General features: G+C 34.2%; 3 protein-coding genes across 7 annotated transcripts; 2 read left to right on the top strand and 1 right to left on the bottom strand.

Moving 5' to 3' along the window:
* Positions 1-1,510: 1,510 nt before the first annotated feature.
* LOC106721013 (pre-mRNA 3' end processing protein WDR33) lies at positions 1,511-4,475 on the top strand. Its single transcript, XM_014515837.2, has 2 exons — positions 1,511-1,723; positions 1,815-4,475. The coding sequence occupies exon 2, from the start codon at positions 1,831-1,833 to the stop codon at positions 4,369-4,371; it is 2,541 nt and encodes an 846-aa protein (XP_014371323.2). The 5' UTR covers positions 1,511-1,723; positions 1,815-1,830; the 3' UTR covers positions 4,372-4,475.
* LOC106721014 (protein smoothened) lies at positions 1,910-10,885 on the top strand. Of its 2 annotated transcripts, none has more exons than XM_014515838.2 (10): positions 1,910-1,999; positions 5,643-6,297; positions 6,441-6,654; positions 6,786-6,906; positions 7,203-7,281; positions 7,592-7,816; positions 8,084-8,285; positions 8,413-8,583; positions 9,068-9,268; positions 10,299-10,885. In XM_014515838.2, exons 1-10 carry the CDS (start codon positions 1,988-1,990, stop codon positions 10,693-10,695), a joined length of 2,277 nt encoding a protein of 758 aa, XP_014371324.2. In that variant the 5' UTR covers positions 1,910-1,987; the 3' UTR covers positions 10,696-10,885. The 2 variants fall into 2 exon arrangements, with proteins under 2 accessions (XP_014371324.2, XP_014371325.2); XM_014515839.2 differs by lacking the exon at positions 1,910-1,999 and adding an exon at positions 4,561-4,791.
* A 3,602-nt stretch (positions 10,886-14,487) lies between these two features.
* On the bottom strand, positions 14,488-23,165 carry LOC106721033 (protein quick-to-court). 4 transcript variants are annotated; one of them, XM_014515885.2, is made up of 6 exons: positions 22,936-23,165; positions 17,481-17,748; positions 16,193-17,230; positions 16,005-16,106; positions 15,617-15,709; positions 14,488-14,880 (listed from the first exon to the last, which is right to left on the bottom strand). In XM_014515885.2, exons 1-6 carry the CDS (start codon positions 22,947-22,949, stop codon positions 14,677-14,679), a joined length of 1,719 nt encoding a protein of 572 aa, XP_014371371.2. In that variant the 5' UTR covers positions 22,950-23,165; the 3' UTR covers positions 14,488-14,676. The 4 variants fall into 4 exon arrangements, with proteins under 4 accessions (XP_014371371.2, XP_014371372.2, XP_014371373.2 ...); XM_014515886.2 differs by lacking the exon at positions 22,936-23,165 and adding an exon at positions 21,275-21,563; XM_014515887.2 differs by lacking the exon at positions 22,936-23,165 and adding an exon at positions 17,885-17,907.
* Between the last annotated feature and the right edge of the window lie 250 nt (positions 23,166-23,415).

The raw sequence follows: 23,415 nt of genomic DNA, 5'->3' as shown, positions 1-23,415 counted from the left end.
AAGTAATCATAAGCTAAATAATTATAGCTTAATACTCAAAAGACTTCTAAACATAAATTTGTAATAAATAAAAAACTATAAATAAAACGATACAATTATTTTACCACACATTATGTGGGAAGCACTCAATAATCAATCAATACATAGTATAAAACAAAGTCGCTTTCGCTGTATGTCCGTATGTATGCTTAGATCTTTAAAACTACGCAACGGATTTTGACGCGGTTTTTTTTAATAGATAGAGTGATTCTTAAGGAAGGTTTGTATGTATAATAAATGCATAATATAGTAGAGAAACACTGATAAATTTAAAGTTTTCTAATGTGATGTCGTAAATAAGCACGTTTTTTTGCGCTTATATTGCAAACGCTGGCTGAACCCTACGAGATAGACCAAAATAATGTACTACAGTATTGTTCACCTTAAAAAGTTCAACAAAAAAGTCCGCGATGGTATATGTCTATCTCTTAGGGATAACCCAGCATAACCATTTTTATTCTTTTACGAAGTGATTTTAAACAATACAGCATTAATCCTTATATCCATTTAAGTACCTTAAATAAATTGTGCATTTATTCTGTAGTAGGTATATTTTGCATTGCACCCGTGCGAAGCCGGGGCGGGTCGCTAGTTAAAAATAAAGTAACGAAGAAAAGAGACTGAGATGGAGTAAAGAGGGATGTTACTCATTAGGGGTACGTCTAAGTACTACATCTAAGGTTACTTCGGAAATACTCTGCGTAAGTCATTCATTCAACTCAGCTCAAAAAATGTAGGCCATTCATACAACAGCTGTTTCTGCTTCCTGCAACTGGATCTCGGTATGAAGGCTGCAGTTAGTTTCATTAGACAAATCTGGTTCTGATATATGTACACTAGCCAAAGACTTCGACTGCGCTGAATTGAAAAAAAGGGCGATAACAATCTCACGTGTTATTTAGTTCTGTTCTGTATCTATGCCAAATTTCAATAAGATGTGTTGATCCGTTCCGGAGTTATCGAGTATATAGGTGAGTAAGAGAAATAAATGAAACCGTACACATTTCCTGGATAATGGATAGCCTATGTGTTCTTTCAGATTGTTCTATGTCTGTAACAAATTTCATAGATATTCTTTTCACCGTACTGGAGATACCTAATAATAAACTTTCAATTTAACATACATCTAAACTTTCATATTTCTAATATTAGTAAGATGGGTAAGAGGCTCCATCCATGAAAAAATAAATTGCAATGGATTGAGAACAGTAAAAATTGATAGTATGCGTGTGGCAATACTTTTTGATGTATTTAATTAGTAGTTGATTGAAGAAGACAATTAAATAAAAATAAAAAAGTTGACTCATATCACGAACGTGTGAAATTAACTCAATAAAATGTCTTTGAAACCAATTTCCACAGCAATTTTTAAGGAAATTAAAAAATACTTTGGTACGACACACTCACAATTTTATCCTTCCTTCAACTTCATAGCCTCATAGTTTGTGGTTTGTCTTTGTCTGTGGTGAAGTGATCAAACATGGCTGGCTTGGTTCGTTGGCTATGTAGCTTTCGGTAGCGATCTTTCCAAACTGTAAAGTTAGCATTCAATAGGTTAGATTAATTTGTTTTATTTATTTGTTATTCCTCTCATTTAATAATTACATACTGACAATCAAAACTTTTGTGTTGTGTAGTGGAAGTGCAAAGTGTATAATGTCAACCTGTATTTTTTAAAAACAAGGTAAGATGAAAAGAAACCTCAACCTTACCTTAATAACGTTCTAGCAACTTTGTTATGAATGATGTAGTAACATAAATGTTTCTCTAATTAGGTATTGAAGTTAAAACATGGATTTCGGACATCCTCCACCGAATATGAGCATGCCTCCTCCCGGCATGGGTGGTCCAATGGGCCCACCGGGTCGTAACAACATACGCCATAATTTTAGGCCTTTCAACTACCAGATGCGCTTCCCACCTCAGGGTCCCCTCAACATGACTCAAGATGATTTCGATGGTAAACGTCTCCGTAAATCTGTTATGCGTAAAACTGTTGACTATAATGCTGCTATTATAAAAGCTTTAGAATGTCGTGTGTGGCAAAGAGACTGGCGGGACAGACACGCACTGCAACCGGATGCTATGTATACTCCTGACCTGTTACCGCCACCCTCTTATCCTGATAATCCTATTAACGCTGTCACAACACGTTTCGTTAAAACCGCCACTAACAAAATGCGATGTCCAATCTTCGCAGTAGCGTGGACGCCAGAAGGTCGTAGATTAATAACTGGAGCATCTTCCGGAGAATTCACATTATGGAATGGACTTACTTTTAATTTTGAAACAATCTTACAAGCTCATGATTCCCCAGTAAGATCTATGGTATGGTCGCATGGTGAAGGCTGGATGGTAACTGGTGATCATTCCGGCTTTATCAAGTATTGGCAAAGCAATATGAATAATGTTAAAATGTACCAAGCTCACAAAGAAGCAGTAAGAGGAATTAGTTTTAGCCCTAGTGATTCTAAGATTGTTACGTGTTCTGATGATGGCACATTACGTATATTTGATTTCTATAGATGTCAAGAAGAAAGAATATTGAGAGGTCATGGTGCAGATGTAAAGTGTGTCCAATGGCATCCAACAAAAGCTCTTATTGTATCAGGAAGTAAAGATAATCAACAACCAATAAAATTGTGGGATCCTAAGTCTGGAACTGCTTTATCAACTCTTCATGCACATAAATCTACAGTAATGGATTTAAAATGGAATGATAATGGCAATTGGCTGATAACTGCATCAAGGGATCATTTACTAAAATTATTTGATATACGTAAACTTGGAACAGAACTACAGGTATTTAGGGGGCATAAAAAAGAGGCCTCAAGTGTAGTATGGCACCCTCATCATGAAGGATTATTTTGTTCTGGAGGTTCTGATGGAGCTATTCTGTTCTGGAATGTAGGAACTGATAAAGAAGTTGGTTGTATTGAAGGTGCTCATGAGTCTATTGTATGGACTATGGCATGGCATCCTTTAGGACATATATTATGTTCAGGTTCGAATGATCACACATCAAAATTTTGGACTCGAAATCGTCCTGGAGATCAAATGAGAGACAAATATAATTTGAATACTCTACCACCAGGTGTCCAAGATGACAATGATTTAGAGGAACCAGCTGTTATACCTGGAATGGGTCCTGAAGACAAAGTTGAAATATTTTCATCTGACACTGATAAGGTTATACCTGGCTTAGATCTGGACACAACCTTTGTGCCAATGGAATTTGAAAAGAAAATAAAGAAAGTACCATATAGTAAACCTATACCAAGAAACTTCCAAGCACAGTGGAATCATGGTCCATCAGTAGATGATGCTGCCAGTGAAGCTTTAACTCAAGCTTTAGTGGAGTCTGTGCCTGGTGCTGTACCACTTCAACAATTGACACCATCTGCTATTTATATCTATGGTAAATTAATTACTGTTGATGCTGGCTCCAAACTAGAGAAGGCAATAACAGAAGGACCTATTGCTTTAAAAAGATACATTGCAACTGGTGAAATAGAAGAGTTGCATGATATGATGCCTCATTTAGAACATGATGCTGATGATGAAAATTTCACACCATTTGAATATCCTGTCCATAATCCCGATTCTGAAAATCCTGATGATGAAGATAAAGAAAAAGAAGATTACATTGATGACCAATTCTATGATGAGGAAAATGATGTTTCTCTTACAGAACAAAATAATGAAGAACAGTATAATAATTATGACAATGGCTCAGATATGAACAACATGGGACCGATGAATAACATGCCTCAAATGGGCCTAATGGGACCCCCAATGGCTATGAATATGGGGCCTCCAATGGGACCAATGAATATGCCACCACCCCACATGGCTGGTATGCCTCCGATGGGCAATATGCCACCAATTGGTAGTATGCCTCCGATGGGTAGCATGCCTCCAATGGGGAGTATGCCTCCTATGGGCAACATGCCTCCTCCTTTTCCTGACAATGGTTACACTAAGAACCATTATGATTCCAGTTTTGAGAATCAACAATTTTCTCAACAAGATGATGAAGAATACAATGAAGAAGATAACTTTGAACAAAATTATGACGAGGATGGCGATAATGGTATGAATGATGGTTTTAATAGAAATCAAAGGTGGGGTGGTAACTATAGAGGAAGAGGACACGATTATGGTAGAAATCACGATCGTGGTAGATCACAAGATAGAGGTAGGGGCCGCGGTATTAATGGCCATCGTGGAAACCGGAGAGGTAATAGTAACCCACGTGGTTCTCCCTGGACCCGTAGGGGTGGTGGCTCTCATCGTTCGTTTAGAAGGGGCAGCAAATCAATTTCTAACTAGCACATGTTTTTGTAAACGCATGCACAGACTATAAATCTTTCATGAATTCAAAATGTAAGTGTCTTAGTGTAAAAATATAGTGAAGGCGATAAATTGTTGTACATAATTATTTTCGGCTTTTGTTATTATGGTAAGATGAAAACATAATAAATTTATATTATGTCAAAAAATTATTTTGCAATTACATACAGGTGACCTCCTTTACGTGGAATTTCCGGTGAGTTGATCAGTTACTTTTGTTTGTTAATTATAATATTGATAAAGGCCTTAAAATTATGTCATTGCTATGCCAGGTAATTTTACACATGGGAGGTAGTAAATCATCTTACGAAAGCTGCAGATTGGAAGAGTGAAGAACTGACCGACATTTTAGCAGAGCAAAAAGCAGCCAAGGTGGAGAAGTTTCTCGACGTTTTTATAGTAAGAGACTGGTATTTTCTTGAATTTTGTTATTAATAAAGAAATAAAAATTATTAAAAAAAATAAACCTAATTACCTTATGTAAATTTTAGTATAAATTTTTGTTTCTGTGGGAATAAATGCATAAATAAAGAAAACCTGTCCAAGGGATATCCTATCCTTGTTTTCCAAATCGGTCAGTACAAAATTTTAAAAACTTTTTTTATTACTTATATAGATAAATTAAGCTGTTAGGGAGCATGTTAAGTATTAAATGTTTTTATTTAGTACAATCTTAGTGTTTTACGAGTTCTAATGAATACATTTTACTAAAGTTGCATTTGATATATTTTTAGCCACAATAAACCACTTAATGCTTGTATATAAATAAGCAATTTGATCAAAATATATTTGCCAGCTTTTTGAAATAAAAATGTCTGCCAAACCATTGCTACTAAAATATTTTTGGTACATAAAACAACATTGTTTCATTAGTCGTACCAATAGTTATGAAAAACACTCAATTTATTATTCATTTTCGATTAAACAATTTTACAGGTATAAATAACTTATGTTTTTGTACTGACTTCCGATGCATATCCTTATCACTTTCCTTGGACTATAAACCAAACTAGATATTGGTTTCTGTAACATGTTTAGTGCTTTGATATAGGATTTTCGTTTATAGCCCAATTTGTAGCAAAATAAAATTATTAAATTTTCAAGGGTTTCATTTGCAATTGCCCTCTAACACCTACATAAATAAAGGAACATTTATAAAATCAAAGTGTAGTTTTCATTTAATTTTTATTTTATTTCAACCCTTGAAGCTTATGTATGTGCAGGTGCTAAATGAGATGCATTTGTTTCAGATGTTTTGGAGATGGGTGTACTGGCTGGCGACAGTTTCAGTATGTACGGCGAGCCAATATGATTCAGGAGGGGATAAAAATTCTATAACAGACATTGGAGAAAATGCGACAGAACGCTTGGAACCCATTAATGGCACGCCAAACTTTAGACTGATCAAACCGGAGAAAGTAACACAATGGTTTCCAGAAAGAGAAATAAAACTCGATAGTTGTGTGCGGAAAGCAAGATGCGAAACATTAGGCAAAAACATATGTTTAGGTGTTAAATTACCATACGATAAAACTAGTGTACACCTCACTTTCTATGACACCCAAAATAAAATACAAAATCAGTTGGAATTGTACAGGGAATTGATAAATGTGCCAAAATGTTGGGCGGTGATTCAACCGTTATTGTGTGCCGTGTTTATGCCAAAATGTGAAAGAATACTTGGACAGGACATGGTGTATCTGCCCTCATATGAAATGTGTAAAATAACAATGGAACCTTGCGCTATTTTATACAATACTTCATATTTCCCATCATTTTTGAGATGCAATACAACAAGGTTTCCCTCAAAATGTGATAATGCAGCTAGAGAAATGAAGTTTAATACATCTGGAAAATGTTTATCACCTTTAATACATACTGATAAAACTGTACATTTTTATGAAGGTAATTTTTTTTTACTACTAGCAAAAGTAAATGATTAAATTCTATGAAAGATTTCTAATTTACAACAATTTTATTTAATTAACTCAGTGTTTTATCTGAAAATAATTTTTATATTACTGTAACAGTTTTTAACTATGTTCCAGGTATATCAGGATGTGGGCTACCGTGCCGTGACCCGCTGTACTCAGTGGATGAACACCAACAAATACACAGACTGGTGGCGTGGGGCGCTGGGGTCTGTTTGGCTTTCAACCTTCTGACTGTTGCCACATTCCTTATCGACTGGCGTAGCGCTAACAAGTATCCTGCGCTTGTCATTTTCTATATTAATGTGTGTTTCGCTGTCGCTTCAATGGGGTAAGAATTAGGTTATTGTAATAATTTTCTGTCATAATCAGATTCACTAAGTTGCTTAGTGTAGAATTAGTGGGAATTAAATACAAGCATATATTTTAATTGATAAGTTTATTTTTATATTATTGTTGTAGTTGGCTGGTGCAATTTGGAGTTGGATCTAGAGATGACATAGTATGTTCAAAGGATGGTACCAGACGACGCGGCGAACCTTCCGCTGAAGAAAATCTCTCTTGTGTTGTTGTTTTTGTCTTGGTAAGTTGTAGATATACTACAATAATAAATAAAACATATAACAAAATTGTATTAGTGATTATGTTTAAATAGAATCATTTGTGAATTGACTAAGTCCTCGGAGATCAATATAATTGACTGATTTCCGTAACATTTTTCCAGAAATAATATTTATACATTTGTTTTTAATAATTATCGTCTTTTGCAAATGTGTTGTCATTTGCTGACAGTATCGTAATCTGACCTAATTTTACTTTAGTATCCCAAATAATAATTTGTTCAAAGTAATAGTATTTATTAGATATTTTTGTTTCCAGGTATATTATTTCATGATGGCGGCATGCGTGTGGTTTGTTATTTTCACATACGCATGGCATATGAGTTTTAGAGCATTAGGTGAGAGCACATATATTTAATTTTGTATTTTAACTAATGAGTAAACATTAGTATGAATATCAGATTTATTTTTAATAGTATATGTGCAGGGTGATAAATAAGTTAACTGTCACATAATATTGCTTAAATAGCACATTGATTACAATAATAATGTCCTTCTAATCCTTTAATAGACAGAGAAGATAAACCGAAAAGCTAAATCCACATTCTCTTCTCATTCTTTCCTTACAAAAAAATGTTAGGTACTAGACTCTCTAAAGAAATATTTTTTTATTGTATTGGGGAAATTTGATTATCTAGTTCATTGCAGGTAAAATACAAGACAGGATAGATAAGAAGGCGGCGTACTTCCACCTGGTGGCGTGGTCGTTGCCGCTGGTACTGACCATCACCACGATGGCATTCGGCGAGGTGGACGGCAGCAGCGTCACCGGCATCTGCTTCGTTGGCTACGTCAACCATCCCATGCGAGCTGCCCTACTGTTAGCTCCGCTCTCTGTTGTGTTGATACTCGGTGGATACTTTCTTTTACGTGGTATGTTGGATTTTTTTCTAGATTATTTCGCTCTTAAGGCTGATGTCTATATTCAATTAAAAAAAATTGCAACTGTTTTATTCAATCTTAAAGATGCTTATAGTATGTGCTGGTCCAATAAATAAGTTTTGTATACGGGAAAAAGTTTGTATACTCAAATGTTTTTGAGAATACTTTTATATTCTTTGTTTATGGAGGTTGTTCTTTAGAAGATTATAATATTATCTAATTTATTTTTTGTAATGACGTAGTTATTGTATGTTGTAGGTGTATTTTCACTGATCGCGGTGCGCGTGTCGAGCAAGGACGTTATCTCAGCGCGCGCCGCCAACAAGATCCGGCAGACGATCACTCGCTGCTCGCTCACCGCCGCGCTCGTCGCAGTCTTCATCACCGTCACCGTCGCCTGCCACTTCTACGAGTTTAGAAATGCAGACTCCTGGAAGGACGCTTTCATGAAGAATATCATGTAAGTTAATAACTATCGTTGAAGAGTTGAGTTTACTGATTTCTTAATATTGATTGATCATGATCCATTTCTAATTTTAAGTACATTTACGTCTACTATATTAAATAAAAACGTGTACGTATTCCAGCTGTCGGCTGGAGGCGCTGAAGGAGTCTGAGATGGAGTGCTCTGTGGGGGCGCGTCCGTCAGTGTCGGTGCTGCAGCTGCGGTTGCTATGCTGTTTCGCGGCCGGCGCGCTCATGGCCTCCTGGACATGGACCCCGGCCGCTGCATCCGCTTGGAGGCGCTACATGGCCAGGTTTGTGCTGCCGAGACTTTTGTACAAAAAGATAGTCTTCATGTTATAGTACAAGGTGCGACAATAGAAACTCACGATAAGGCAGCTTTGGTTAAGGTCTAAAGCAGGGATTGCCAAAGTGGACCCCAAAAGGTTAATATCAGTTTCCTAGGGGTCGACAAAAACGAAAATTGATTTTGGGGGTCGATGAGGTCTAAAAATCGACCCCTATTAATAATATTTTGCTAACTTAAAGCATTGCTAATTCTCACTCTGTCTTCTTCTATTGACCTAAGTCAGAATGAAAAATAACACTCTGTAGCAGCTGTTTTAAGTTATCGGACCATAATGAATAAGGGGGTTGATCTTAAAAGTAGGTAATTTGACCTTGGGGGTCTGAGGTAACAGTTCATTTTGGAAAAGGGGTCACTTGTCCAAAATAGTTTTGGGGATCTCTGGTCTAAAGGCATTAGTGAACCTTATTAATGTAGTGTAATTGTGTTAGAAAGTGCGGTTGCTCGGTGGAGGCGGACGGCACGCGGCGCGCGCGCAAGGACGAGCTGATAGCGCGCGCGTACCGCCGGCGCGGAGAGTTCGCGGCGCGCGGCCGCATCTCCATCTCACTGGGGGCCTCGCGCCAGGACCCAGTCGGCCTCGGTCTCGATCGCGCACCAATCGACTGCCACACTGACGACAAACACGAGAGGTACACACTCTACAACATGCCATACTTATGACATCCTGCCTTAGACAGAAGTCTGTTCTCGTCCGCGGCTAATATTATCACAATTATAGCATAGCTACCATTACTTCATACACTAAAACTACTAAACTCTAGTAATGACATTGTTTGGAAATAACAGCTTATAACTTAGTTCGGACTTTAACGCGGCTGTTGAATTTACTGACATTTAATTATTCTATCTGTATTATTAGTTCCAATCCTCACCACCGTTACTCACCGCAACCATCAGCGCCAATATGGCGAAAATCAAATAGGCACAAAATACCATACCCTGTATATGTAGGTTAGAGACTATAACGATAACTTATTGTAATTCATATTGATTTATTTATTATAAAAACAAAAATGAAAAAAAAAAACATATTCAAACATACGAAACTTTAGTATTCTATGAGGCCATGGCAATAACAAAAGCGATACTTCCACGCAATCATTTGCGTCCATTAACCCCAACTAAATCTATTCGATGCACAACGACCCGTAGCTAATGATAAAACGAGCCTTGCTTTTAGACAGGTACTTTTTATATTCAATTACAATAGACTTGATGCGCTTCGCAGACGTCGGCCGTTGTAAAATGTACAAGAATAATTATTTATTAGGAAACAACATTTCTCAACTGCAGGATAATTAAAGACAGTTTATAAATCTTCGCTATGCAAGTTCTTCATATCGAATAATTATTTATATTTAATTTTCATTCTATTGTATTAATAATAAAATGTAAGATTCAGCGTAATTTTTGATATAATTTAATATACAAAAGGCAACCAAGAAAAGTTTTTTATAGTTAATGTTCACAAAAGCTCTATTCCATTTTCAATATTACGAATATTAAAAAAAAGGCTAAGTATAAGCAGTGTCAAACTTTTAGGTGGCTCAAGGTCAGTGCGCATTGCGCCTCCCACTGCTGTGCGAATTTCCAAGCCTATTACGAAGATATTTAAAAAAAATAATACGAGTTTGTAATAGGTTAATATTCCCTTTACAGTGGTGAATTATCATCATCATGGGCGGCCAACTTGCCTCGCTTCGTGCGGCGTCGCGACGCCCTCGTCCTGCCCGCACATACCCACCATTCACTCAGCTCCACTCCCGACAGACGCAACTCTCAGGACTCCCAGATCAGCATCAGTCTACGTCACGTCTCCGTCGAGTCACGTCGCAACTCTCTAGACAGTCAGCTATCTGTTAAAATAGCCGAAATGAAGACAAAAGTTGGCAGACGACGAACAAAACATAGTAAAGCGAAGCGAAAGGCTCGAGCTGCGAACGCGCGGAAAGAAAGTACACCCTCTATAGAGAGTCAGATAAGTCGATACTGGCTTCAAGCTATGGCAGCTAATAATGACCCCTCCAGAGAAGAGGTCAAATTCAGCTTCGATTGAGTCTAATACTAAAGTTAATCCATTTAGAATACCTATACAGTAAGGTAACCGCACAATTCTATTTTCGACACATTAACTAATAAGTTATTTAGAAATTCTGGTAATATACAAACAGGTCCGTAAGTTGCATTTAAACTTTCACCTTATTAAAGGATGGATTTTAATTGAGTAACAAAACATTTCATTGACCTCAAAACATTTCTAAATTTTTTTTTAAAAAATATTCAACAATAGTACAAATATAACGTTTTTAATTATGTGCTTCCACTTACTATGGGCTTTTAATGTTAAAAAAAAGTTTGATATTTCCTACTATTATTACTAGCTGCTACTGATATTGTGGGTTTACACAAGTTGAACTGAAATTCTTATTTTTACAGACAATTTTATCCAAATATGAAATTATAGTTATATTTTTATAATTGACGGAATGTATGAATGAAGTAAATGGATTTAGACACTGACAAGTTTATGTGAACATGATTCTAATGAGTGCAAAATTTATATCATTTTAAAATAGGTAATGACTAAGATTTATTAAGTAATAAATATAAGTTATGGTTAAGAGAAAAAGTTCAAATTAATTATGACTTGATAGCTTAAAACAATTTTGGTGACTCAAAATGCAGTTTTACCTCATTATCCGACCATTAAAAATAACAATAAACGGCAAAAGACTGATCAGAATCTCTTATTATCTTATATTCATAAAAAACATGTATTATTGTGCCATATATGAAAAATATCTTCAAATGTCTCGCAGTATGCCAAACTTTAAGCTTGTTCGTATATTTTTTTATATGAATTTTTGAATATTTTACTCTACGGTATTTATAGATTTTTTTTTAATATAAGTGATAGATGTACTATTTTTTAAAAGGTAACACTGAACGACAATTAGTTTTAAAGTTGTACAAAGATGGTAGATGGTTGTGATAAATAATTTCTGTTGTGCAAAATGTTGTGAAATACCAGTGTACTGTGTTTGCAGCGCAGTGATGTATCCGTAAGTGTGATGATTGAACGTTGTCTAAGTAATATGACTAAGGGATGTTATGAAAGTGGAAAAAAACATTAATATAGGATTATTTAAACATTTTTTAACGACTTTATATGCGAGAAAAATCGTTGCTCACCTCAATGAACCAAGATTGCGATGTGAATGTTGTGAAGCTATTTTATGAAGCGTTGTGTAAAACAATGTCGGTCACGGAGATTGCGTAATTACCGCCTGCAATGTTTGGTTAACTTTGCAACATGTTGGCAATGTTAATTACCGTGCGTTTTTACTACTGAAATACTGGAACAAAACATGTTCTTTTTTTTTTCAAAGAAATTGAGAAGGGTTTTTAAATATGTTTGTGTTACGATAGTAGACATCCGCGGTAAGCATATGATTGGATATTACCTCTTAAAGTCTGCGCCAGCTTTAAATTTTGAATTTTTCGTGTATTGTAATGATTACCAACAATTTAGAATAATAAATAATTTTAATCTACGCTAAAACGAAGTTTTATTTAACCTTTTTTTTGTATCAAATATGATCTATTATTTCTTGATCATCGTTTTTAGCATTATCATTAGTGATGCAACGGATGTCTGTTTCCGTTTCCGCAAGTGCGGAAGTTCCGCGTGCTTTTCAACATCCGTTTCTGCTTCTGTTTCCGCAACTTTTATAACGGAGATAAAACGGAACTTTACGACGGCTGAGAGATCGAATGCGCGGCGCGAGACGCGCAGTCCGTGCGTGGCCTTTCGGCACTTGTCGCATTTGTTTGTTTACGTACTTTTTCGTGAATTTAAACGCGTAATATTTCTGCTGCTGTTTGAAACAATCAGTTTCTCTTGCTGGAGTTAACTGTCTAGTTGTTGTCCATATAAAGTTTGACAACTGGCAAAATGTGACTATTTCATACTTACGAGTTATTAAATGTACTTTTGAATAAGTGATAACCATGTCATATATCATCATCATTATTATCATCAGCTCACTATACATCCCCACTGAGGGGCTCGGAGCCTGCTCAAATTAGGGGTGACTAGGCCATAGTCAACATATACACACACATACAGGACATACATATATTTAAAAAATATACATACATAACATAAAGTTCAGCCTTAGCTTCATGTGATACAAGATATTTGTATGTTTGCCTCCGTACGAACGTGGTACTAATCACTACAACACTGTAAGAATGAAACTAATACTCTTTTTCGTTAGTTGACTATATTGCCAGAGTGGCCACACAAAGCAACATGAACTCGCTTCAAACGCCGGCGGCTTACTGGCTACTACAAAGTGAACGGGCCCCTCGCTCGGATCCGAGGGGGAGGCGCCGCTACTAATAGCACTGTCCACTCAGATCCGAGTGGTCAGCAGTGAATGTATTAATAAAGAAATATATTTGTCGTTTATCAACACGAGTGGTTTGGCGAACATTAATTTATAAATAGTGTAATTTTGTATCTTGAAAAAAAAAAACGTATTTTAACTTATTGCAGCACAATAAAAATACATATATTGAAGGCTAAAGGACACCGATATCCAATGCCTTAATAAATTAAAAACGAATACAAACTGTTCTTACCAAAAAAAAAATTTATAAATATGTTTTTTTTTATTATTTACACTTCTGTTTCCGCTTCCGTTTCTGCTAAAATTTATTTTTGACATCTGTTTCCGTTTCTGGTTCCGGTAAGACACTTCCGTTGCATCACTAATTATCATTTAAAGGATGAAAAATAAAACAAATTTTTAATCATTCCTTGTTTATTTAAAACAAAGGTAAATGGAGGGTCACAAAAGAAAAAAAATCCGACCAGCGATTGTCAAACGATAAGGAGCAGAAAAACAAAATACCTAATTAACTTAGGTAATAGATTCCCTAGATAATACTTAATTCCAATACTTACGATTTAATAAATACTCTATTGTTTAAATTGCTATTATGATAGAGCAGGCAAGATAATGCAAAGGAACCAACAATAAATATTTAGCCTCTACAAGGTCTTAAATCTCTTTAATTTGACATGCATAGAAAATTAGTAACAAATCATTGATCATTCCCATAGTGAAGTAATCATTTAATAGTTTACGATATTTGAGGAAATATTTTGATCAACATTTGATGGTATTTTAATCAATATTAAACATTAATTTTCTTTGGATTTCAAATCAAAAAGAGTGCAAAAAGTTACTGTGGCTTTAATATATTTAATGTAATAAATAGATCACAAGCACTAATCACAGACATAGCTTTAGTGGCAAGATTTAAGTAACTTTTTCATATATTTTTTTAATGAACTAATAACTTATGAAGATAAGTCTGAATAACAAAAAAAACCTAAGTAATTATTACTTATGTAGATAGATGAATACTAAGTATAAAGTTAGTGTTATTCGAAAACAATCTTCAATGTTATTGAAAGTATATTAAAATTTTCATAATGTTTTTTAAATTATGCGAGATTGTCATATTTTCTCTTATAAATAATGTTCTATGACATGCATTGTAAAAACAACAAATAAAATTAGAATAAAATATAAAAGAGGAACAAATCAGAGGAATAACGCTTAAAAATACTGTCATATAATACACGTAGTATATAGTAAAATGTACTCTTGGATCCTAAAAATAAAGTCGAAATTGCACAATTTAAAATTTCAGGAATGTATCTTTGGCGCTTACAAACTATAGAAAATAAAATCACAAAAATGTCTATTATAATTCGTATCAAGAAAATTTAGTCTAAAAGATTATACATCTTATAATCTTTGCTAAAATGATCATGTGCATTACATGCTATAAAGTAAATAAGTATCTTCTAACTTAAATAAATAAAGTGCTCTCGAAAAACATTATTATGACATTATGTATTGTCTTTTAAGACATGCTCAATAATAAGTAGCAAATAATGATGTAGGGTACTTATGGGAGAAATAATTATCACACTTTCACAGCAGTTCCCCGAATCAACTTATGTTGCTCTGGCCTTGCGAATATTCTTTTTTTCGGCTTCGGTAAAGCCGAGAATATTTTCGATAGCATTGAGATGACCTTGATGATTCTCTGGGTCCGTGAGAAAATAATATATTGCTGACTTCAGGAACTGGAGTGTTATTTCGGGGTCTACATTTGACTTATTGCCTTTCTGCGACTCCACAATACGACGGTACATTGCCTGAAAAATAATTACATTTATAGGTGCAACTACAGGACATAGAGAGTGCTACTAACATATTAAAAAATTAGTATGTTATAAAGGTGGTATGAAGGCAAATAAGACAGAGGTATTAGGGTCTATAAAAGCTACAATTATGGAAATAAGGAATGAATTTCAAACACTAAATTACACAAAATACTACAAAACTACTACTTAAAGTAAATGCTTCATATACCTATATGGATATTCTCAAGCACTTTTGAAACCCAAAAACCAAAAGAGGCTGTTTCATAATTTCACATGCAAATAAATTATTATTAGCATTAAACTAAACTTGTGTTAAAAGTAAAAAGCTACAAGTTATTTATGTACCTAATACTTATTTAAATAAAGCAGAGTTTTTATTATTGTTAGCCTTTGAAGTACTTTAAAAATGATTAATAAAGCTATTAAATTTGCTAATAGTAAATAATGTTAAAACATGGAAGTTATAAATCTATGCAGGGCAATGGAATTAATTTGTTACACAAAAATTTGTTTTTTTGGACGGACATTGTATTACAGTACTTTGTTATAAAAGTTTTCGTAACATCCAGTAGATTAACAGAATCCAACACCAACTTCCACCTATGAGAAATAAAAAAATTTACTCTTAACACAAATAAAGATCTCTGACCAGTGCGGTGAAGCAAAGTGAAAGAAATAATACAAAAAATGTGAACAAAATTTCTTTCTTCCGATACAAATTTCCAACCTTGCGAGCTCCTAGGACCCATAAAGAAACAGCCTCCTTTGCACTTAGAAGTGCTTGTGACTTTGTCGAGCGGTCCGTTGTGAATGCCGAATCCTGTAATTCACTACACATTAAAGCTGTTCTTGTTAATTGCAACTACATATGTCATCTATTCTTTTTTTAATAGTTGACACCAATAATGTCACCTTTTTGCTGATCCTCAATACTTTTTTTTAGCACCAACAACAAATATTAGCATATCTAATAGAGAGAAGAATGAAAGTTATATTGTAATTTTAAATATTGGAAAATACATGATAGTTAATAATAAATTAGCTAAGCCTTTGATTAATAGGGAGGGTTAAGAGATAGTGAAAAGTTCAATGCAATTAATCTATTGTTAACTTACTCTGACATTTTCGAGCTCAGTCTGGGTAATTTGCAACTGCGTCAATAATTCTTCCACTGATACTCGGTTTAGCTGACCTTGTGCTACATCAGTTTCACTTTCCTGCCAAAAAATTAATTCATTTAAATAATATGTTACTAAAATTCACAAATAAAGTTAGAAAAGTACTTTAAAGATCACTCTCTCACTTTGTCTGTTTCAAATTTAGCAGCCTCAACTCCTTTGTTGTACATCTGTAGGTACATTGCACGGTGCCTGCCTTCTTCATCCTCAAGCTGTTTGCTGGCATCCTCCAACTGTTTCTCCAATGTATGAATTCTCTCTTTAGCTTGCTCATAATTAGGCAGTAATTCTGAGTAGCGAGTGTTAACATCTGCCAACTTCTGTAATAATGCTTCAACTTTATCATTATGGGCTTTTTTGATTTCCTGTGTGTCCCCTACATGCGATCTCATCATAGTCTCAATCTTATTTTCATAATAAGAAATAAGGATGCGGCGTTCCTCTTCACTATCATTGCCTTCGGTCATGCAAGACACATCATGTGTGAGCAGAACAGACTCTTTAGAGTGTAGTGATGAATTTGTCAAATCTTCAAAATGACCAGAGTCAGTGAATGAACCTTGCATTTCATTGCGGCATCTTGTGGGTGTCTGATCTTTAAACAGAGGACTGTCGGTTACATCATACTGTCTGCATGACTCTTTGCATTTGATACTCTCCTCTATTGAGGCTTCACCAGCATTTTCCCTTATTGTCACCATTTCACTAGAGTTGGATTTCTCATCAGGGGAACATATTGAAGCTTTGTACAATCGTAGTTCTACTACTTCTTTTGTGAGATGGAATATTTCGCTGTCCTTTTTTTCCAAATCCTTTTTAGCTTGGCAAAGTAAAGCTTTTAACCGGCGGATCTGTTTCTGTGCTCTTTGTGTTGGTGTAAGATATTCGTCTCCTGCCAGGCCAGCATGAGAAGAGCAATGAAGGACATATCGCATAGACCTGCCGCTGAAGGTGGTTCCATTAAATGGGGCATAGCCTGCATCAACTGAGGCAGCAGTGGCGGCACTACCATAACTATGCAAAGATTCATCATCAGGTAAATCTTCTGGTGACCCTGGTGGTGTATGAGCTGAATCAGTCATACTCAGATTCCTATCTAAGCAGGGATCCTGTGGTTTAAGGCAAGATTTTCTGGGTTTGCCCTGATTATTTGAATTAAATGACTGAAACAATAGTCATGCTGTTAGATGTTTAAATGTGTTATTGCAATGATTGAACTATTTATTTGTTAATATGTTATTAAACACATTCAATTTGTAAACACAATTTGTTATTATTTGCTTAAGGGCTTTAAAAGCATTAAGTATTACTTACGATTGTGTTAATCGCTTTTAAAATTATATGTGTTTTTTTGTTATAATGAAGACACATCGACATAGTAACAAGTTGTTCCAGTTTCAGCGCAATACTTACATGGCTCCGAGGACGATGGCTTGGCTCTGGTAGTCGAGAGCCATCGCTTCGGGTTTTGTGGTGTGAATTTTCCGTGATTATTGGTATTAATTTTCTTGTAGATAATGGTGACCGCTGCACCATTTTCTCGCCGCGCAGCCGCAGTGAGGAAGAGCGTCGGAAATTGCCGATGACATTTCCCGTGCAGCAGTGGTCATCGTGAAACTCGAGAATTCTACGGCTTGAATTTCTACTCATTTTTTTCATTAATGAACATTGACGTTGCGTGCTGAAAAATGTAACAGCTGGTAAGATATAGCACAAAAGAAAAAAGAGGTTATGTTAAGCAAAACAAAGTAGAACAGATTAAAAATAAAATGGATTGTTCACATTTTAACTTAACCCAATTAAAAGGATAAACAAACCTTATATTTGATACACTCAATACTAAATTTCATTAAAATTATAAAAGTACTGCACAGACTCTTAATATTTGCATTAAAAATCTTATAAGAATCAAATAAACAAGAAACACAGTCGTTACATTTAAACTAAAAGGTATTATTTAACGTTACGTATAATTTTAAAATGACATTTAATAAATTGCAGCTTAAAGACTTCAATTAAAATTCTACCATTTAAATAAAACAACTATAATTGTTTATTATTAACGACCAGTATTGAAGAGTGCACAGTGTGCAGTATCGCCGATGTATGTTTGTAATATTAGCCAACTGTATTGTGGTTTATAACTAGGTTCAAATATCCAGTGAAATCAGGTCACTTGCAGTATGTATGTAGCGCCTACTTTGTATACGTACGTGTGGTAAAAGTATTATATAACAGAAAATGAAAAAATAATTACATATAATCGTAGGTATTTTAGTAACATTATTTATCTGAGTTAAATCAATACATGCATTTTTATGGAAACTTAATTTTAGTCTCCTGGACACTGGACAAAATAAATATAATTAAAAGAACAGCCTATTTAGTACCCTTTTTGGTCCTGATTACGGTATTCCTTGAGAATATACACGTATTAAAAATTTATATTCAAAAAACATGTTATTCAGGTTTTTTGAATTACTGGTGGTTATACATAACAAAAATAACAGACAAATAGAAATATAAAAGTATTGTGGCAACTTGTTATGAAATAAATCCGAATAAAATAAAAAACTTTGAATATTGCCTAATCGAGCTACTTATTTATGCAGTAGTACCACATCGTGACGTCGCGGAGTAAAAGACATTGAAGTTTTTCCCTTTCATGTCTGAGGTGAGAGATAACGATCAAAATTTTTTCTCTTCTTCTTTCTTTTATCCTACCCTACTCTGCTTTCTAAATCTATATCTATATATATAAAAGAAAGTCGTGTTAGTTACACTATTTATAACTCAAGAACGGCTGAATCGATTTGACTGAAAATTGGTGGGCAGGTAGCTTAGAACCAGGAAACGGACATAGGATAATTTTTATCCCGTTTTCTATTCTTTATTCCGCGCAGACGGAGTTGCGGGTAAAAGCTAGTATAGGCTAAAACTTATACTCGATTCGTCTTTCTTGGATATTAAGTGTACACTTAATATATGTAAGATGAAAGATGTTGATGGTGCCTGATAATTTTATTCTTAGTTAATATTATATTGTTTTATTCTATTTTTATTATTATTTCTATTGTTGTTGTTTTTATTTCTTTTCACTGTTCGTGTGCATCCTACCGTTTTGGTTTACTCAGGTTAATTTCTACCCAAAGGATGTCTGGCAGAGATCGCTGCTTAGCGATAAGACTGCCTTTTGTGAAATTCCTGATATACTTTTTTTTTTAACTCCATGATAGTGCACAACAAAGTATATTGGTATTTGTATTTATAATATAAATTACCCTGAGGCCTTGGGCACTTATTAGGTATAGAATTTGCCCACAACTTTATCCGCGCGGAATTAAAAAATCTAGTAATAAATATAGCCTATGCCATCCAGGGTTAGTGTAGCTTTCTAACAGTCGGAGCCTATTAAAAGCAAACAAACAAGCAAACAACCAAATCTTTCCTCTTTATGTAATATTAGTATTGACACGCTTTTCGCTAGCTAAATCGATGGCTGGGTCTATTCGGAAAACGTTTGGAACTATGGGGTGGAATTTTTAAGCAAATGTTTATCCAGAGCTAAAACAATGTGTAATTTTTAGTAATTGGTATGATTTTCAACAGTAACATATTTTGATAAATACGCGCGTCTTTTTAGGGATTCGAAGAAAAAGTAAGACGACTTTTATTACTTTTTCTTCTTCTATCGAATCGAATAAACGTTTGTAAGTTAAATCGCGTGCAGGCGATTGTTTGTTCAATTCATCGTTATTAATCATTTATTTTGCATAATGTAGACATGCGACAACTTTCCTTTATTATACTACTCTTTGCTCGACTGATTGGCTCAGTTGTTGTTATCCGTGTTTTGATCCATCAAAAATAAAGTGAGATACCAAAATAGTACCATTTACTGATTTGGAATGTCGGGAAAAAAAGTAATCTTTAGCCCGACGTGCCAACCCAAGCGCCGGTACTATAAATATAATTTGAAAATATCTATTAACTACACAAGACTTGTTTTCTAATTGACATTTCAGATATAGTTTATATGACGTAAGCACGATGTTTACAATTCAAAACTTTGGTATTTCAAACGAATCGTATTTACAAAATAATGTTAAATTTTAAGACTTGCATACTTTGCTTGTTTAGACGTCGTTACAACATCGAGTGCGGTATTGCACAACAGTCTGTGAAACAGCTATTCAGCACAACAACCAGTCAGCCATGGTTTTTACCTACTTCTTTCGCGATTGTGCTGTGTCATCGAACTTATTCCGGTTTTTAGATGCTCTACATACAACTTAGAATCATGTTTTACATTTTTTTTAAATGTTGCGATTCATTACTGTGTTACATTATAAATGTAATTTCGACTTACTTTTATCTTTATCTTCTTTACGAATTAAACTAATTTGTATATGTGTGAATATAAACTTTTTGTACGTGAGAACATATTTCTTTGTTCAACCTTTTACTTGATACATCGTTTACGTGTTTACGTGATAACCTTGATGTTTTTATTTGTAAGCAAAAAAGAGCTCGCTTACATTTATGTTGGAGGCAAATTAAGTTACATACGCATACGTAAAATGTTACAAAAATAACGCGAAAAAATAATTATAGCATTATTAGTAACAACGATAACATTTATATTAACTGCTTAAAATGTTTTTATTTTTACAAACATAATATTAAATGTTGTAATTATTAAGTAAATTAAATATGACAAGGGAAAGATATGTACATACGAGGTACTTATTTTACGTTATGCCTCATAAAATATAACACGCTATGCAATTTACTGTCTATAAATTGAATTTTACATTACACTTCTTACGTTCACTTTTACTTATACAATTCATACGGATGTTTGTTATTTCTCCGAGTAGGAAATTAATGAAAAACACATACCTTTTCAGTATTAAATAGATTTTTATAAATGTTATGTAATATGAAATTAATCACTATTATTATTATTCATTTTATGTTAGTAACAAAAATTGTCAAGTATAACATAAATAGAATTAAGTTATATTTAATTATTGTTGATATTAATTAATTCATTTTGGCACACACATTAAATGGCAACACTATTAAAGGGTAGTTTAAAGTTAATATAAAGTTGATTTAAAAATACTTCTACTCTATAGTAATAGTTTAAAACTATTTTAAAAGTATTTCCAAATAAACTTGGTCAATAACTATAAAGTACTTACTAATAATTGTGCGCTGTGTGAATTTTTCAACTTGCATCATTTTCATTAGAAACACATTTTTCGATTCAGCAGCAGTCATTGTGCACAGAGGTTTTATAATTTCGTTATATGTTTATAGTTCGTTCGCACTATATTATTCGATAGAAAATCTTAGAAATATCAACTCGAATCGCAAATTACATAGAGTAAACCATTCACGTTAACTTTTACGCTAAGAATGTTGCGGCGAGCAGTCGGAGCGCAGTGCGTGCTTGGTCAATGTTTGTTCACGGTTGCTTGTGCGCGACACTAGCGCCGTGGTGCAACCAGCGGGAAACATTAACATCGGAAAGAGTTTCCATTGTTAACAGTTTCAATAGACCTCGACGTTTTGTAGCACACGATTGTTACGAAATTATCATTTTTTTAATCATATCCAACAAGTGACTTACGCTAAGTAATCGTTTTATAACTGTACATTGAATCAATATGTCACGCCATCTGGCTTAACGGCTTTCTCACAGATTCCTATCCATACATACATTATACAATTTGATATGCTGGTGTGAATAATTGATATGATATGCATTTATGGATAATGAAATAAAAAAGTATTTTAGCGTAGAATATGGAAATGCTAAACATTGGCACGGGGTGCTACGTTAAAGGTTCTGTTTGGTAATACTCTACCAATAGAAATCGTTTCACTGGCAGCAATGCGGACGGAAATTGTGGCGGCAATTCTTTTTTTCATCGTCAGCAATTACGACATACTCTGATAACGATACAAACGTGTACTGTGAATAGATTAGGCACTGTGTTAAGGTTTTACAGATTTCACATAGAATTCATTGTATTTGTGAATGTATTAGTGGTATAACATATGTTACTAATTACATACCCGCAATTTTTATTAAATAAAATAGAATACGTTCAAACTGAACTACGTCTGGACTTCAGTTATGGGAAAATAATTCGCACTATCATGTTACAATCAATAACTATATGAATTACAAATGAAATGTGAATACACAATATCAATGGCAACTGAAACGGTATTAATTATCGGTTTTTATTTCTTCTGCCACGTTGATATACTTAGCAATGGTATTTCCGAACGGATATAATTTAGAGTCACCATCAATACTTTCATACATCATACATCCGTTAAGATGCAAATGAATGGTGTTTTTATACACATAAAGTCATTATCCCCCTTTATCTTTCCTTTCTTTTATGGCGACTTGTTTGAAATTAAATCGTTTTTATGCTACCACATAGATATTTGGTCTTGATACTTAAATGTTTTTTTTACTTTGGAATCTAATTAAAATTCCAAGGTTAATTCCTGCCAATGAATTTAATACCTTGAAATTTGATACGAAGAAAGCCGTAAACAGAAGTAGGTCATTGATATGTTTTTTTTGTTAGGAGTTAACTTATCGTTTTTTTTGCCATGAAGTTTCCATGTTCAATCAAAATTGGTTAGTTTACAGAGGTAAAAAAGAATTTATATAATACATAATTATATAAAATCCTGGAATGGAAGTCACGGAAGGGGACCAGGAGCGAGGTACGCCCTGCCCCTAGGTGGACTGAAGGCATTTGTGAAGGCCTATGTCCAGCAGAAGGCAGACAAAGACAATGGTGATGATATCTACAAAAATGTAACATTAACTCACCTGTAATGATTCATTTTTTTAATGAATAAAACCTTGCCACAGTTTGTTGCAATGCACTCGTTGTTATCCGCCGGTTGCACTAACTCTAATTCGTCTAATTAACACATTTCCTTCGTAAACGTTACGTACTCTGCACATTTCGACAAAACAATTTTTACATAACTGTCTTACAACGTGGAATTGTTCATAACAATATGCACGACCTCTTTTAGACTAAGTTTAAGTGTGATTTTATGTTAAACTGGTTTTCTTTTAAACCTTATCTATAGATATCGTATAATAAATATTCAATTGCGTCCATTGTCTTTGATAACGACAGTTGATAATATTTGACGCATGAACTTGAACATTTTTTTCAGTATAAAATGGGTGCATTTGTGTACATGAAAATTGGGTGTAGGTTATGAAATTTTCAATGACAATTAAAGTTTGTGGCGTAATAATATTCGTAAATTAGCGACGATTTAAGATTTATTTTTA

Source organism: Papilio machaon, chromosome 15 (genome assembly GCF_912999745.1).
Source record: "Papilio machaon chromosome 15, ilPapMach1.1, whole genome shotgun sequence".
Classification (NCBI taxonomy): Eukaryota; Metazoa; Arthropoda; class Insecta; order Lepidoptera; family Papilionidae; genus Papilio; species Papilio machaon.
This window is presented reverse-complemented; position numbering and strand designations above follow the sequence as displayed.

Excerpts from the sequence above, each read along its gene's own strand:
- LOC106721013 (XM_014515837.2), top strand. The coding sequence starts at position 1,831 with ATGGATTTCGGACATCCTCCACCGAATATGAGCATGCCTCCTCCCGGC.
- LOC106721014 (XM_014515838.2), top strand. Across the intron at positions 7,282-7,591 it reads TATGAGTTTTAGAGCATTAG|GTAAAATACAAGACAGGATA; the intron begins GTGAGAGCACAT and ends AGTTCATTGCAG. Across the intron at positions 8,584-9,067 it reads TGGAGGCGCTACATGGCCAG|AAAGTGCGGTTGCTCGGTGG; the intron begins GTTTGTGCTGCC and ends TAATTGTGTTAG.
- LOC106721033 (XM_014515885.2), bottom strand. Across the intron at positions 17,231-17,480 it reads GCCATCGTCCTCGGAGCCAT|TCATTTAATTCAAATAATCA; the intron begins GTAAGTATTGCG and ends CTATTGTTTCAG. Across the intron at positions 15,710-16,004 it reads CTGAGCTCGAAAATGTCAGA|GATTCGGCATTCACAACGGA; the intron begins GTAAGTTAACAA and ends AGTGAATTACAG.